The 17542-nt window shown below is 39.8% G+C and overlaps 1 protein-coding gene across 2 annotated transcripts in view; it reads right to left on the reverse strand.

Annotated features, from left to right (window-relative positions):
• Positions 1 to 15874, reverse strand: part of MED13L (mediator complex subunit 13L) — a 307721-nt gene extending 291847 nt beyond the window's left edge. For both annotated transcript variants that reach the window (XM_032602718.1, XM_032602716.1), the window contains exon 1: positions 15671 to 15874. In XM_032602718.1, the coding sequence (XP_032458609.1) occupies positions 15671 to 15742 (72 nt within the window). In that variant the 5' untranslated portion in view covers positions 15743 to 15874. The remainder of the gene's footprint in view (positions 1 to 15670) is intronic.
• Positions 15875 to 17542: the final 1668 nt, after the last annotated feature.

A 17542-nucleotide genomic window follows, 5' to 3' on the forward strand; every position in this document is an offset into this window, starting at 1 on the left:
TAAATTATTATAAAATTAATTAAATTTATAAAGTACTTTTCTCTTAAAAACTGTAATTATGAAAATGGTAACCACATGGAAAATACGTTAGGCATACAGCTGAATAAAGAACTATATTTACCCTGTGATTACATCTACTTACCAAAAAATGTGCACATTAACAGGAAGAGCTGGAATTTATATGATCTAATGGAGTGCCTGGATTATGTGTCATTTTTTTATATGTAGTTTTAATTTCTTGGAAGTTTTATTTCTTGGAAATATTTTGTTTTTCATTAGTATGACCTCACTTGGAGAGAAATTAAAGAAAAATGACAACTGCAAGAAAGCCAACTCTCCACCTTCAGGGTAGCCAAGTGAAAAATCTACCCACATGGGAAGGCTGAATGAATTACAGCCAATTGACAATGGATAGCACATGCTGTGCCAGTAAGTGCACTCAAAACAACTGGAGAGGATCCCCACCACAGCAAGGAGATTACATCAAAAGGTTCTGAAGTGCATATGTACATTTTAGCGCTTAACTGAGAACTGGTGCTGCCAAGTAAAAGTGCAGCGGGGTAGGAAAAGCTCCAGAGCACAGGGAGTCCAGGAATGTGCTTAAAAAGGAAAGGGGTATGGAAGGATGGGCAGAGAGGGAGAGAGGAAGGGAAAAGTTTTCCCAATATGCGAGGCAGAAATCTGATACGGCATAACAATTACACTCTCAGTATCTATAAAAATATTGTCCAATCAGAAAGCTAAGTGCTGAGGGTACAGAGAACAGAATGACAGGAATGAAAATTTAAAGGAACCCATAATGAGAATGAAGAATAGCACCAAAGATACACACTGTTCTGTGGTCTTTACAAATGTCCTCTCTATTCTATCCACTATGCCAATTCCTAAAAACTGGTAATTTCCACAAAGGCAAGAAGAAAAATAGGGGTGAAAGTCTATTTCATCCTACCAAAAATATCACTAATATGAAATTGATAGAAAGAAAACCTTTAAATAAAAAACTAAGTGAAAATAATTCAAAGATTTACAGAGGGAGAATGTAATCTGCTTTCTGAGCTTACCACTTTTTTTTTTTTGGTTTAATTCAACATCTTTATTATTACAAGGGAATATACAGTGGAGAGTTATTCTAACCTCTACTGCATTCCTTATGAGCCGGTAGTCAACTGTTGGTCTCTACATTGTGTTTCTGAGGCTCATCCATGATGTTGTGAGCTTACCACTATTAAAAGCAGAGGCTCTATGGAACAAACGCTGATAGAGTCAATTGCTGTTAGGGCACTCCCCCCTCTATTTTCTTTCTTTCTATCAGAGTTTCTCCATGCCCATTTCTGATAATCAAAAATTCAAGAGCTCTTCCCCTACCAAAATATTCTTGATTCCCACCTACAACCACCACCACTCACAACCCACACCTCTCCACCTACCCCACCAGTCTTGCCTTCTCCTTTCTTCCCCAACTTTTTTTTTTTTAATTAATTTTTTTTGGGGGGTGGGGGGGGCTGTGTTGGGTCTTCATTTCTGTGCGAGGGCTTTCTCTAGTTACGGCAAGCGGAGGCCACTCTTCATTGCGGTGCGCGGGCCTCTCACTACGGTGGCCTCTCTTGTTGTAGAGCAGAGGCTCCGGACACGCAGGCTCAGTAGTTGTGGCTCACGGGCCTAGTTGCTCTGCGGCATGTGGGATCTTCCCATACCAGGGTTCGAACCCGTGTCCCCTGCATTGGCAGGCAGATTCTTAACCACTGCGCCACCAGGGAAGCCCCATCTACACATTTTTGGTATGTATATTTAAAATATAGGACTTTTATTCCTTAATATCATTTTTTTTACATCTTTATTGGAGTATAATTGCTTTACAATGGTGTGTTAGTTTCTGCTTTATAACATCTTCCCCAACTTTTTAATCCATCCCTCTTTTCTCATAAATCTTATTCTCAATTTAGGAAAAAAATCTTGTTCCCACTGCCTCAAACCTTTTCTGAAAATAGGCAGATTACATAGGCTAATGTTTGTTTTTACTTTCTTTTCACTATCTCTCGTCTTTCTGCCCCCAGCTCTTGTCTGTAGTTAATTTTAAAACTTTTGAGTTCCACAAGGCTTAATTTAACAGCAAGAACCCAGGCTCAGTGAATACTTTCATATATGCCTGTGATCAAAGCGTAGGTCTTCTGCTAACAACTACAGCTCATGGATGTTGCCAACAGTTCTTCTTTGTTTTGTATAAACGAGAATGCAAATGCTATAAAACCAAGAATATCTCTTTGCCATTTGATTCCTCTCCTATGACATACAATATTGGTCACCAAGTCCTGTCAAATTCTACCTCCAAAATACTACTTGAACCCATTTCTTTCTCTCTATTCCTACTGGCCCTGCATAATTTCTCAGATCTAGACTATTCTAAGAGTCTTCTCTCTGCCTTTGGTTTCTCCACTATTACAATCAACACTACACAAAGCCCACGTCAGTTTTCTCTCTGAAACATAAATCTGATCAGGTCATTCTCCTCCTCAAAAGCCTTCAGGCATTCCCCTGTGCATACAGAATAAACTTCCAGCTTCTTCATGTCATCCAATCTGGAGTCAAACATCACCTTTCAGGCTTGTCTCCTATCTATTAAAGACTAAGCATTAAATAAAAATAAGTTAATTTAATAAAAGAATAATTTCCAAAGATAGCTAGAAATATTGTATGACTCATTAATGTATTATTTATGTAATTATTTAGGTAACTGATAGATTTATTCATCTCAACCATATACTATTACCTCCAAACTCAAACTTTTACAAAACAGCTAAATAAAGTTCTATCTACCTAATGTATTAAAACTGGATTGAGCTGTTTCTATTTTCAATTCTAATATTAAAATGTAAGGTAGATCACAAGGATTTTAAATCAATAGCTATTTTCTAAAATGAATGTTAACATATATTGCCAAATTTCTCTCAGTTTTCTGGAAATTGTTAAAGTCAGCTCTTAGAGTTCTTAACAGTGTATCACATCTACCACATGAGAAAGTTTGACAACAAAATCAAAGTTACTGTAGGAGATAAGCACCTACCTTAGTGAATCCCATTTGTTTTCCTTCTAGACTATTCCTTGAGTTTACCATATAAACTACCAAACCAGACTACTCATCCTAACACAGTCATTAGAAAAGTTTCCTAAGAACAAGTAAATACTTCTTTTTCAAATCAAATTTATAAAATTTACTAAAGAAGACAGTTTATTAGCTTACACATATCTAAGTATGGGTTCTCATGAGAATCATTCTGTTTAATTAAATGTTACAGGACCTTGCAGACAGACTCAAGAATAGCACCATCTGTCTGGGTTACAAAGCTCAGTTTCACCATGGTATCACCAAACAGCAACAAAATATTATTTTCATACATATCTCAAGTAATTTATAGACAACTAAAGAATTTAGTCATCTGGGATCACGACATTTGATTCAATCCATGCAGATGATTACACTCTGTACACGCTGTATGTAAACCAATATACTCTGAAAAATGTTTTTAGTAAGTCAGACTTTAGGATTTATATTTCAGAAGGTAAATATTTATGGTCTTTAGTAGCTATGATGTAGATTTATGCTCTGGTATAAATTCTAAATGTTAGACTGTTCAGGTGTTAAATAAATCTGTACAATTTAAAAGTGCCTATTATTTATTTAGCATAATTATCATTTAAGTAAAATTTCCTAAAATATCTATAGCTCTAGGATTATATTGCCACACTTTCTGACAGGATTTCAATTCCCATTTTTTAATGTGAAAAGTATTTTAAGAAGGGAAGGAATTATAAATAAAATCATCTATGTAACATGAAAACCATTATTGAGAAAAATCTCACTGAATTCAAAAGTAGAAAATAATACTTGCCACTGCAACTCAATCTAAATAATATAGGCATGCCTGCTATAGGTAAAACATCCTCTGCACCTCCCCTAACACTGAATATTAAGGCAGACCATGAGAAATTAAAATCCTAAATACGTATGAGTGCTAATCTTCACCTGTGGAAGAAGCTGCTGAAAGAACATGTATGGGACACTGGATGACTTCCTAGGCAGTCTCAAATGAGTAAAGCAACGCTAAGTGGAAAAGGTTAAGTACTTTGGTCTCACAGACCAAACTTTCTGTTAAAACCTTAAGAAATTATCGCAATTTATTTATCCCAAGGCTCTTCTTTTTAATTACTTCAGTCTAGCCAAAAATGAACCTCAGGATGATATCTAACATTTGCTAGACAGACACAGACAGGGCACAACTTACAATTCTATTCCTCCTCTTATGATAATTTGCTTTGATCCCCAGAAAGCAAAAATGCCACCTCCGCTTAATCTGTCCCAATATCTAGTCTTACCAATCAGTGGGCCACTAAATCTACCTCCACTGAAACCGTACTGAAACAAAGGACACTGAAGCACTAGACAAAGAACCTGGGAGGCAACCGTACAAGCAAGGCTGGAACTCTTGGCACACATGCATAATGTATACATGCCAACAGAGTTGGCGCTTGAACTGCCCACCCCGCAGAGTTGAAAATCCACATGTAACTTTACAGTCAGCCCTCCTTATCCACGAACTCAATCAACTGCAGATCGCATAGTACTGGAGTATTTATTTATTGAAATACACCCGAGTATAAATGGACCCATGCAGTTCAAACCCATGTTGTTCAAGAGTCAACTGTATATCCAAAAGTAGAGTTCTTCCCAGGATTTTTGCTCATCACCTGTAAGACCCCCATCAGAAGGCACTAAATACTGACTTCAGCAACAAAATTTAGAGCACAAAGCAGAACTAAAGAGAAGAGAGAAGAAAAGACACTGACCAAAGAAGTATGCTTTAAAATTTATAAGATTTTCTGGGGTGGCTGACTAAACTGTCTCTAAAAGAAATTCCATAGGAAAAGGACCAAAAACATATTACGGACAATGGCATCAATATTTGATTCATTTCAAGGGGGCGTATTTTGAAAAAGCCTTCTCATTTGGGCAGATATGTACCTGTTCTGGTGTGACTAGCTCAAAATCAGTTTCGTAACTGTTAAGCGTACAACCCAAGGAGGTGACATTTGACCTACTTAAAACAACCATTAAAGGAAAATAAAAACAAAAATGGTTAACAGTAACAAGCACATCAAGTAAAATGCACATTTTTTAGCTAAAAAAATTTTTTAAGTGTTTATTCAGGCTCAAGCTCAGTATCTCTAATCTGTGAATTTAAAAAGCACTCAAGTTACAACTGAGATTGTCCACACTTACTCATTCCTCATATGCTCACATCTTTTATTTCTCACAGGTGTCTTGCTCTTTTCCAGTGCTAACCCCATCACCTGGGTTCCTAATACCATTTCCAGCCAGATTGTTTCATCAATTATCAACTTTTCTTATGTCTTTCATCTTTCTTTCCATCTCTCCACTACTGTTGCTACTAATGTATAAACACAAATGAGGCTCTTGCCTTCTGAAAAATTTCCTTCGTCTACCTTTCAATCTCTTACCTTCCCCACTCCCACATCACTGTTTGCCTCACATCAACCTCCTTCAACTGAGAAGTGTACCATTCATTCATTCTGCAAGCCACTGTAATCCAGATTCTACCCTCAACAGTCATATGTAATGATTTCAACTAAGTACCAAGCTGCCCAAACAGCAAAATTCCTCATCTTTCACTCCTAACCTCTCCCCTTCAAGGTCCACCACAGTTGTCTTTGAAAATTATGATTATTCTTTTTTTTTTTTTTAAGTCAGATAAAGCAAATTATATTGCCTACTGAAAGCACATTAACATATATATTCATGACTTAAATGTCTAGGCTTCATGAGAAGTAATTCTGGATCAAAATCCAATTTGTTTTAAATGAACGAAATTTTTTAAATGATAGGTTACACAGTTCAACAATTCCAATTTGTCTATGTAAGAGAGCAATCCTAGAAAAGCTTTTAAACATATTAGTAAATGTAATACCATTTAACACACTTGTTTTTCCTCAATTCATTTCTCATAATAGTTTCTATATTGTCTTGGATTATCTCCCGCTTTTAGTTCCATATCCCATCTGCTCATTTAAGATTCACGTCTGTCCAGTTTCTGAAATATTTGTCACTTTAGTCATTAGCATTTTGTGTAATATAGCACTGTTTTTTTTAAAGTTCAGAACCGAATTATTTTAGAAAACTGATTATTTTAACATCACCATTTCTTAACCTAAATCAGCCTGCCCACACTTCAAATTTTCCACCTAACAAAAACCAGATTTCAACAAGTTTTTGTACTGTTTTTTAAAAAGAAACCAAGAAGCAAGACCATAAATTAGAAGTGCTCTCCTATATACCACTTCAGGAAATATTCTCAAGGACAGACCCAGAGCTGTCAACTGAGCTTCCAAAGAATATCCTTTGCATTCCCCTCTAGCAATCCATATCCATCCATTCCTTCAAGATCCAGTTTAAAACCCCCCTTCTGAGTTTTTCTGGCTGAATTACTATGCTGTCTGTCCATGCTGCTTTCCCTCTGCATTTACCATCTACAATCTTAGAAACTAAATAGTATATGTAGGTCTTTATTTTACATATCAGACCCTTAGCCCTTTTGTAAGCCCAAGCCTGATTTCAATCATTTCTGATGTATATACATGACTGGAAAATGAATATATATTGTCCTAAATTTCTCAAGCATAACATACAAAAAAATTAGTATCTAAATACTAATTTAATCCAGTGTGGTCACCCCCAATTCCCTTTTCACTTCACTGAGGCTCGTTAAGTCCTCATTTACCACACAAAATAGCAAGTAGAAAGTTCTTCTCTTGGGGTGAGTGAAAGAGGAAAGAAGGGAAGAGCTAAAGGGCAAAGAAATACAAAATCTTTTCCTGATGACATCACAGAACCTATCACTATTCCCTACGTTTTAATAAAAGTATATCAGTAAAGAGGAAGCAGCAGAGCAGTGGATACCTTCAGGTAGGGATGGGAAAATCAGCTTCAATCCTTGCTCCAAAACTGCTGTTCTTCCCATTGGGAAGGAACCACCCTCACCTCTCAACACCCTCTTCAAGCCTCTCTTTCAGATAGCAATCCTCTCCTAGGCCTTGAAGTGGGCCTAGAGTCTGGGTCATCCTCACCTCACTCCCACTGCCTGCAGCATCTAAGATGGGTTTTAGGGAGTGCCTGCACTGATTGCCAGCAAGCTACTCAGAGGAAAGGTACTCCTAATATTCTAAACTTTCCCATAAAAATGCTCCCATAAATAGCATTCGAGTTCTATAACACAAGTAATTAAGTACAATACAATAGGCAAACCATCATTTATAGCAACAGAATTAAGGGTATGTTTTTATGTGAAAGCAAACTTACATACAAATTAACTTTTTCTGATATTTAGAATGCTGAAAACCACCTACATGTAAAATTCTACACTTTGGATAAAAACTTAGAACACTATTCATATTCGACATGACTAAGACAAAAACTACAGATGGGGGAGGGGCTTTCCTTCCTTCAACAAAGTCTAAACAATATTTTTAGATGTTGCCACATTATTAAATGGAAAATAGAAACTGGCTGGTAGCTGAGGATATATACTTTGTTCAAAACAAAGTAAGGGTTGTGACATGTGTGTGAAACTAAAACATGATTTAGTCTTTAAAAAGAAAAAGATATTTATTGAGTATTATTTCTTACATTCCCTGAGACAACTCTCAAAATGTTAATAGAACTGCTATTTAAAGTTCAAAGAGCACTCCAGAGCTGCCAAGGAATTAATAGCTTAAACTACTAAATAAGAGCCACGGTTCAATCTCCAGTCTCAGCCAGTCAGAGCTCAGGGCTGGTACAGCAGAATCACCTAGCTTATTAAAGACACCACACAACTGAGAATCACATAAACAAGTGAAAAGTTGTTAACATCTAAAGATGGCTTATTTACGAAGAAAACACAAGAACAATTTAATCTTCTGCTCCCGCCAAAAAAGCACAAATACAATATAGCTGCCATACTTAAAACAAGTAATTTTGCCATTCCAACTTCCTGGTTAACTGCCTAGGGCTACTCTATAACTTCAGTTGTAATTTGCCAGAAGTCTCTTCCTATTAAAAAACATTATCTAGTCATCCAAAATACTTTTCTTAAAACATTCTCAAAAGGATTTTTCACACCTCCTGACCCCCATATTTCCTTCAAGTTTATAGGAGGAACTGAGGCACAAAACCATTATGCAAGCAACCAGATGTAGTCACTAGTAGAAAAAAAAAAAGTTTGAATACCACTCAACTTTCCCTATTACCAACCAGTTTACTACCCATTTTACTGAGCTCATGCAAAGTAATCTTATAACTGAAGGTTGAGCAAAAGCCCTCTTATATGGCTTAGAGAATGGAAATGAAGGAATTCTGGATCAAGCCCCGAACAAAATCTCCAACAGGTTCCGAAATCTATAGGTTGCCTACCACATTAGACAAAACCCAAATACTAACTGAATTCCTATTCCCTTGAGGTATAAGCACGTCTCCCTTGATCAGCTGGAATTCTCTTTAATAAAGATTTTCTAGAACTCATCTAAAATATTACCAAGCCACAGTACATACAGCCTAGATAATGTATATTCAGAACACAGAGCTAAACAGCTAAATAAAATTTTTAAATAATAATAAATAACATATTGTGATCAGGACCTAAATGGGCAATGAGAACTCCCTTAGGGAACAAGGTGGCAAAGAGAACAGTTTTCCAGTCATTCGTTCATTTAACAAAGAGTTAATTAGCACTTAACTGTGAAGAGAATGGAAAGATGACTTAGGGTCACAGCCCTACAGAAGCTCATATGATTATCAGAGGTAGAGAGAAGGAGGTACACGGAACAGAAGCTCATATGATTATCAGAGGTAGAGAGAAGGAGGTACACGGAAGGAGCAAGAGTGACAAGTTCTACCTGTGGGAGTCTAGGAAATCTTCACAGAGGAGGTGATATTTGACCTCCTTAAAAGATGAGTAGGATTGTGCCAGACATATACACGCGCAAAAAAACTAGGAGCTGGTTCCTGAGCTGGATAGATGTACGTTCTTCCTCATTTCTCTTTAGGATATTAACATTCAATCATGAGAATTACCAACACAAAATGTTTTGTAACACCAATTATACTGTTGAATACCTTATTACCTCTCAAATTAAGCGCAGATGGACTGTGGAACTATATGAGGAAGCTTTATGTGTCTTATGCAAAAATACCTCCTCAGAAATGTATCAATGATCTTGGGGGGTAGGGGGAATCACAGTTTTCATGCAATTTAATACCTTTTAGAGGATCAATCTTTAAAATTTCCACTCAATATTATAAAGAATTCTATGCACAATTACATATTTTATTTGAAACAAATCATTTCCTCAAATTTCATTTTAACATCAACTGTCTTAAATATATCCAATTAAAGTAGTGACTTAATACAAATTAAGAATTATTCCAGTAAAGAAATCTAGTGAAGACTGAGAAAAAAAAATTTACCTGCAAATCTACCTAATTCTCTTTATCTTCCCCTTTTCATTTTTTTAAGTTACAAATCTAAACAATGTAAAATAAAGGTACAAGTGAAATTTTCAAATAATCAACTCAGGAGGTTCCTTTAACAGTAATGGAATTTCACTGTACTGGAAAAAGTACAAAATGCAGAAAGCTGTCAACCAGGGCTCTGTGCTATTTCACAGTAGTAGAAATACGGTTTTAATAAGTTTCTACCACAATTCATCTGGAATGAGAAAATAAACACTCAGAAATATACATAATAAACTACAGAGTATGAAAATGCCAGTGACATAAACGTTCTCCCTTGGACACCATTGATTCTTCTAATTCTCACCTAGAAATTAATGGAAAAAACTTAATCTTTCTTGGCTAGAATCCAAATGCACTCTAAAAGACATTTTATCAGCTTAAAAAAGGAAAACAACTGTACTCCAACAAACATAACTAAAACATGCTAATATAAATGCAAGTAAAACAGGAGTTCCTAAAAGAAGACTATGATAGCCAATTTATAAGGACAGAATCCAACGATTTCAAAACTTAAGTAACAAACACTATAGTAGGATGGGGAGCTACCATAACATTTTAAAAGCATTTAAAACTATTTTTGTATCAGCTAAAGCAAAGATAGAAAACTATACTGATGTACATAAGTGACTTTATACTAAACAAAAATTGGGCAAACATATACATTTCATTCATGCACATGAACGTGAATTTACAATTCCTCATTTATGTTAATATTTACCAAGATTAATGGAAAATCATCTCCCCTACGTAATGAAGTGAATTCCCCCAACAGAACAAAGCTAACACCTTCAAATCTTTCGAATAAACAATGAAAGCTTATACTATAAAAGGAAATTATCTAAACAGGATCAGAAAGTTGTTAAATGATTCAAGTGGGAAAAAAAGTCCGAAATTCCAACACACACTACAAATATTGATTCATTAACTCCAAATCTCTAAACAAGTCCTATGAAACAAATGTGGGTGCAGATTTTTTTTTTTAACTATTCCCACAGCACATTTTTAGGCTATCTTCCTAATTACCTCACTTTGCAATGCATTAAATGTAATTTCTGGAAATTGCAATGTTTATACAATGACAAAAATAGGAATTCTGGTGGCTACAACACACATGGTTTGTAAAGCAGATTAGCACACAATACATTTTAAATAAGTGACACTAAAAGAAATGTCACAGAAATCCTTTTTCTCCATTTCTAATAAATGGCTGCAATGCACAGCTCAGTAATAATACCTAATATTCAACCATATTACTAATTCTTATAAACTTTGTCTAATCTGTCTCACTAGCTAACTTTTCTGTGAAATTAACATATCACCCACTTTCAGAAAAAACAACAAATCAGTACCTTCTACTACTATTTCAGAGGAGGAGATTATTATTTTCTTCTACTGAAAATAAGTCAAACCATTCAGAAAAATATCTAGTCTGCGAATTCCCTGGCAGTCCAGTGGTGAGGACTCTCTGCCAGGGCACGGGTCCGACCCCTGTTCAGGGAACTAAGATCCCGCAAGCCAGGCGGCATGGCCAAAAACAAGAAAAATATCTAGTCTACCTTTGAGTCAAACTCTGAGGAACAGTTGAATTAACTGTTCATTAAAAAAAAAAATCCACATAAACAATCTTATTACTATTTACACTGAATTTCACTTCAATTTTAAATAATTTAACAACTATAGAATACGCTTATCTTTTGCAAATATATGATACAGAGAATACAGTATAAACTGGTGACAGTATCTTTCTTATTGCTCTCAAGAGCAGAGGAGACCTTTGAAAGTGTTTGATGAATACAATTAACTCACAATTAACTAGGCTAAATTAGCCAGTGAACAAAAAAGATGAATCAATCTTTCCAAACCTAATTAATATAATCCACTACTATAACTTAATGTTAATTAAAAGAGTGCCTTAAGAGATTTTTTTCTCCAAATACCTAACACAATCATGAAAAAAAAATGCCAAAATATTCCAAAGAAAGCGCTAAACTACATAAGCACCTGGCATAAACTCAACACTCATTGTCCTCAGGCACCGCCCCCCCCCCCCCCCCCCCCCCCCCCCCCCCCGCCTTTATTCTCACAAAGAAACAGCCCCAATCTAACTTCCTCTCAATGAGCACTTCAAGCAATAACACAGACATATTTTGCAGCATATAAGTCTTAGGTACATTATTTTCTCTTTAAAATTATGAACACGTACAAATGGCTCTTTAAAATGGTCCAATAAACTGCTACACTATGCCTTAAATTGCTGTCTATTATGTACTTAAAAATATTTACTAGCAATTGGAGGTTAATATGGCAATTATTACTGGGTAGCTATTATTGCTATTAAAAATATATAAATACTGCAACGCCATGTGCTACTAACAACAAAACACTGAACAGAAAACATACATTAGCAAATTATAAACATTTTCATTCAACAAAATGAACCATCATGAAAAAAAGATGCTTTATGTGTAAATACTAAAATTGGAAATTGAGATGAAAAAATACCCTGTATATTTACTGGCACTTGAGAAGATTAATCATTCCTTCTTCCTCATTTTCAATTGATAGTCCTCCCCATCTGGTTCTAACTCAAAAGAATAGATCTCAAAGTTTCTACATTTACAACTACCTTCCTTCTCTGCAAAAACTATAATAAATCTCTTCAGAAAAAAGAAAGCAGGTCAACAACAGACTACCTTAAAATCTTCAAATATAGAGTGAATGGTCCTTAATAGGAATTATGTACTAATGTGTGTTTCAATTGAGGAAGGAAGAATGATACCATCCCCCAACTACCCCATAGTCAGGAAGATGCTACATAATTAAGAATTAGACTGCTGTTGTGTCAAACAGTATATACTTAAATCTAGTTAAAGGACACAAAACCGCTTTTCTCCACATCACCTCGACTGAGAAACAAAAGTAAAGAAACAAAACTAAAGATATACTTACATCTGGAAATTATATCTTTCCACAAGGGTGAGTTGACATACCATAGGGTGCCCTCGTACACTTTCCAAAAGGGCAGATTTAACACACTTAACTGAATTATAACTGAGTGAATATATAACAAGAGTCTCCCGGAAATGTGATGGACAGCATGAGAAAACAGTTTTGAGTCACAAAGGCACAGGCAGGCATGCATTTAATGCAGTAGCTACAAATTTCACAACTGTAAGAATAAGAAACACATACAATGACCCATATCATATATACACAATGGCATCTTTCACATGTTAGGAAAAGGGGGCAGGGGGTGACGAAGAATTTAGGAAATGTGATGCCATGCAGCAGAAATATCAGAAAGCAAAATAAGTAAAGGACTGACAAAAACCTTAAGGCATCTGACTGCACAAATCAACTTTTGCTAAGCCATATGAACACCCCAAGGTAACACAAAGTGGGTGGATCATTACTGTGTTACAGAACTTTGTAATCTCTAGCTTACATTTCAATCTACATTAATATGAGTATCTAGGTAAATTCTCTATAAGCAATAGTTTTCTCTGCTCAAAACAACTGCAGGCCAAAAAGAAAAATACATGCCATTATAAAGCACCAAGAGTTCTTATAATACATGCTTTATTTTGAACAGGTAATGATTTTATCTCCTTTGGAATTATTCTATACAATGTACTTCAGGCAACATATTTTTGTTATCCCAGGTTGCTGCTATATCTAATTTACAAGAAAATGCTCAATTTGGAATGAGAAAAATTTACAATATCAGCAGTTCTTTAACCGATTCGTAATTTTTTTAATTAGCACCAATCCACCCTCCACCTAAAAGAGAATGTAGACATTCTATAGTCCTTTAAAAAAAAAAAAATCAACCCATGCATTTCTGCATTTCAAAGTTGCTACCTAAAGAGCAATTCTGATTAAAAAAAGAAAAAGAGTATATTCAAAAATCAATTCCTGGTTTAAAGAGGTTTAGGAGAGAAATACCCAAAGCACAAACCTTTAGTCAGTCACAAACCACAGAATCCGCTCCCACAAATTGTTTCTACAAAAGAATCTTAAACATCTTATCTCTATCAACATTATCATCCTTACTTGAGCTTTAAAAGAAAAGAAACAGAAAAAAGGTAGAAGAAATGATATATACTAAAGACTGGCTACACATGGATTTTTATTTGTCTACAAAATGTACTGTATATAAATTAGCCACATATAAACAAGCCATTACCAGTCAGCATGATATATGGTAATTTGGGGGCTCTCTCCTCACTAATATTGGTCTACTTGGTTATTTTAATTCCCTGATAAAGTGTCAACGTGGTCACCAGCCGCCAAACAAAAACCTTTTAAATACCCCTTAATCAATGTTTGCTAATCTATGGAAGTCCCTGAATCTGACTAATACTAAATGATAGACTGAGAGAAGAAAACAGAAGGCAAAATGAGTTTTATTCCCATATATCAAATGATCAAGGGAAAATTATCACAGTACAGAGAGTAAGAATCGCAACTTATAACTGAATTTTAAGATTAAATATCCGAATAAAAATGCTGGAAAAAAAAAAGACCTGATCCTAGTACAACGCACAGATACTATGTCACTCGGTCTTTGTAGGTAAAAATTACGTTTTGACTTTTTTTATCTGCATAATGAAATATATTTAATAAAATAAAGCTTCCATTTGAAAAGTTGGCGAGAATTTGTACTTCTCCACTAGTCTCAAAGAAAAAAAAAATCTATGCTATCCATAATTAAACGTAACTAATTACAATTTGAACACTAAATTATTTATCCAGTGTAAACAAGGATTAAGAGGAAATAAAGCAGAGGTTACAGAAAACAATTTCCAAAATGCATGTTCCCCAAAGGCAGTCCCCCCAAAAGGGTACACAACTTAAACTAAGTTGAGTTTTTCCAAGCCTAAATTAAACCGTTCAGCCAATTTTCCAATTATATTCTACGCTTGAAACATAATTGCCCTACATCTGTTTACAAATCTTTGCTCAATATTTAAACAAATTCGTAGTCTCCCGGGCACATAGTTCTACATACGGTAACTCATGCACAGAACACATATTTAAAGACCACGCACTGCAATTATTAGCCTAAACGCCAGGTTTAACAACGTGAATGTTTTCAGAGCTAGGTAATACGACCCAATAAAAAGCAAAGATGGCATTTACCACCAAATGTCACTGCCACCGCCAGGAAAGAGTTGCTGGAGCCCTATACATTTTTAATTTCGATGAACCTAGACGGCGTCGTCGGGTGCCAGGCTTCCAGGAGAACAATTGACACCCTAACTGCTTCAAGATTAAGGCAGGCGATTCAAATCCGAAGGAAAAGTTGTCAATTATCAGAGAGAAAGCGCGAGAGAGGCGAAGGCAGATAAAAGCGATGTTATCAAACCGCCCAGCTTGTTGCTTTTGTGTGTGTGTGTGGATTCGTTGTTAGGAGAGAGAAAACAGTTTTTAAAAGACACAGGAGGAGAGAAAGAAGAAAAAGCTTTCTCCACCTTCCGTCGGCTCGGTGCAATGGCTTTACGGCTCTCCAGCGTAGTAAGCCCCGAGAGGCAGACGGCTGTCGATGTTTACAATCCCGGGAGCTTCGGGTGCAAGAGTCCTTTACTGACACAATCGCATTCAATCAACTGTTTTCGGGCGAAATTGCAGGTGTCATTATGGAATTTTTTTAAAATTCAAAAGGCGGGCGGGCGGGCAGCCGATCCGACACAAGGGGGAAAAAGCTGCTTATCGCAGGCGCGGGCATCACAAGGCAAAGCCTTCCACATTTAGGGAAGAAAAGGGGGGGAAATGGGAGGGGAAGGGGAGTGCGATTGCAACAGAGGGTGGGCGTTCGAAGTGCGACCCAGAATCCGCAGCTTTGAGACTTCCACATGCAAATTCCACGCCGAGCGCCGCGCTCACAAATGATTTTTAAAGAGCCAAATAAACACTGGAAGGGATCCAAGGCGAGGGAGAAACGATCCAAAAGGGGGAGAATCGGCGAGAGGCGAACGGCGGGGAGAGGCGAGGGAGGGGCGAAGTCCCGGCGGCGGGAGGAGAAAGTTGGTCGGCGGCGGAGGTCGGCGGCAGAGGTCGGGGACCCCCCCCCCGACACAACCCCCTCCCCGCAGCCCGACTACTCACCAGCGAGAAGAGGTTGGAGTGACAATCCTCCAGGCTCGCCCCGTTCGCCACCCAGTTCGCTGCCGCAGTCATGATCCTCCGCGAGCCCGGCCGCCAGAGCGGGGCATGTCGGAGCGAGGCGTCCGAGGCGAGGCCGGGCCGGGCGGCGGCGCCTCGCCGGGGAGCGCGGGGCGGCCGGGCCGCCGCCGCCGCCGGTGGAGGGCGCGAGGGCCGGCGGGCGGGCGGGAGGCGCCGCGGCGACGCCGCGCTGGGGGCGGCGGGCCCGGGCCGGCGGGGGGGTCCGCGGCGACCGCGCGGCTCCTTCCTGCTCGGGCGGCGGCGGCGGCTCCCGCGGCTCCGGCGGCGGCGGGGGGCGCTGTCCGCGCGGCACGGCGCCCTCCCCGCCTCTCAGGGCCGCCGCTGCCTCCCGGGCCGGCGCTGCGGGCCGGCCGCCGCCTCCGCCTTCCCTGTTCCTCAGCCGCCGCCGCCGCCGCCGCCGCCTTGTTTATCTCCAGCCACCGACTCCCCCTCGGCCCCCGCCGGCGCGTGAGGGGAGGCGAGCCCGAGTCGCCGCCGCCGCTGCGGAGCCGCCGCCGCCGCGGAGCGCGAACTCGCGAAGGGGGGGGTGCGGACGAAGCCAGCGGGCGACCCCGGCAGCCGAGCGACGTCCCCTCCTTCCTCTTCCTCCCCCACCCCCCCCTCCTCCCCAGTCAGCCTCGCTTCTCCTCCCTCCCGGGGGCTCGCTCGCTCTGACAGCAATGGCGGGCCGCCGACCGCGGCTCGGCCCGCCATTGGCTGGCGCTGCGTCACGTGACGGGCGCCGGCCGCGCGGGGGGGTGGCGGAGGGGGCTGGGGAGGGGTCGGAGCGGCGGCCGCGGCGGCTTCGCGTGGCGGCGCTGCTGAGCCGAGTGGGGCCGGATTCTCCGGCCGAGAGAGGGAGGGAGACGGAGACCGAGACGGAGAGGGAGAGAAAGAAGTGCAGGGGCCCGGGCGCGGGCTCTGGGGCGGGCGCGCGGGCAGCGGCCGGGCCGGCGGCCTCGCGCCCCGCCCCCTCGGGGTGCTTAGACCTCCGGTGGGCGCGCGACTGCGAGCCCCGGGAATGCCCGTGGAGGTGGCTGCGGAGGACTCGGGGCCCCCTTGCCTGTGCCCCGGGCCGCCCCGGCCGGCTGCGTGGCAAGGGGCTCGCCGTGGGCCAAGCAGAAGATCCAAGTGTTTCGGGGGTGTCTCTTCGAGGGTCTCACTCCGTCCTCCGCGTTTTGCAGATGAGAAAACTGAAGCACAAAGAGATTAAGTCACTTGCCCGAGGTTGCACAGCTGGGTAAGAGGATGGGGTTGGGATTCGAACCCCTGAACGCAGGCACAGCGCAGCTAAGGTCTTGCGTTAAGGTTTATAAGCCTCACCCAAGGAGCGCTAACTGTGAATACAGAAATGCCTTTCGAGCCCTTACTCCTAGGCACTGTGTGTATGCATTCATTCTTTGCATAAATGCTTCCTGATCTCTTGCTTTGTGCCAGAATATGTATATATTTTTTAAACTACCAGACACTGTACTAGGTCTGGTTGGGAGCAGACCTTCCCTCTTGGCTCCATTCAGTCAATAACCAACATTTCTTGAGCAATACAGCATGGGAGTCCAGAGGAATGCCAGTATAAGGAGGCTCTTCCCCAGCCCTCAAGGCCTGTGCTCCCTGCAAAGGTGGGGGAGGAGATAACTTCATTAATAAGCCCCCAAAACGTTGGAAAAGCCATGTAGATTGGATTAAAAAAAAGGAAGAATGGGAAAACACCAGAAAGATGGAGTGTAATAAAAGGAAAGAAGTCTTAGACATGCGAATTGAGCTTTGGAACTACCACAAATAACTGCTAAAGCAAAACCCAGGAGCAGCATGTAG

Source organism: Phocoena sinus, chromosome 14, assembly GCF_008692025.1.
Source record: "Phocoena sinus isolate mPhoSin1 chromosome 14, mPhoSin1.pri, whole genome shotgun sequence".
Classification (NCBI taxonomy): domain Eukaryota; kingdom Metazoa; phylum Chordata; class Mammalia; order Artiodactyla; family Phocoenidae; genus Phocoena; species Phocoena sinus.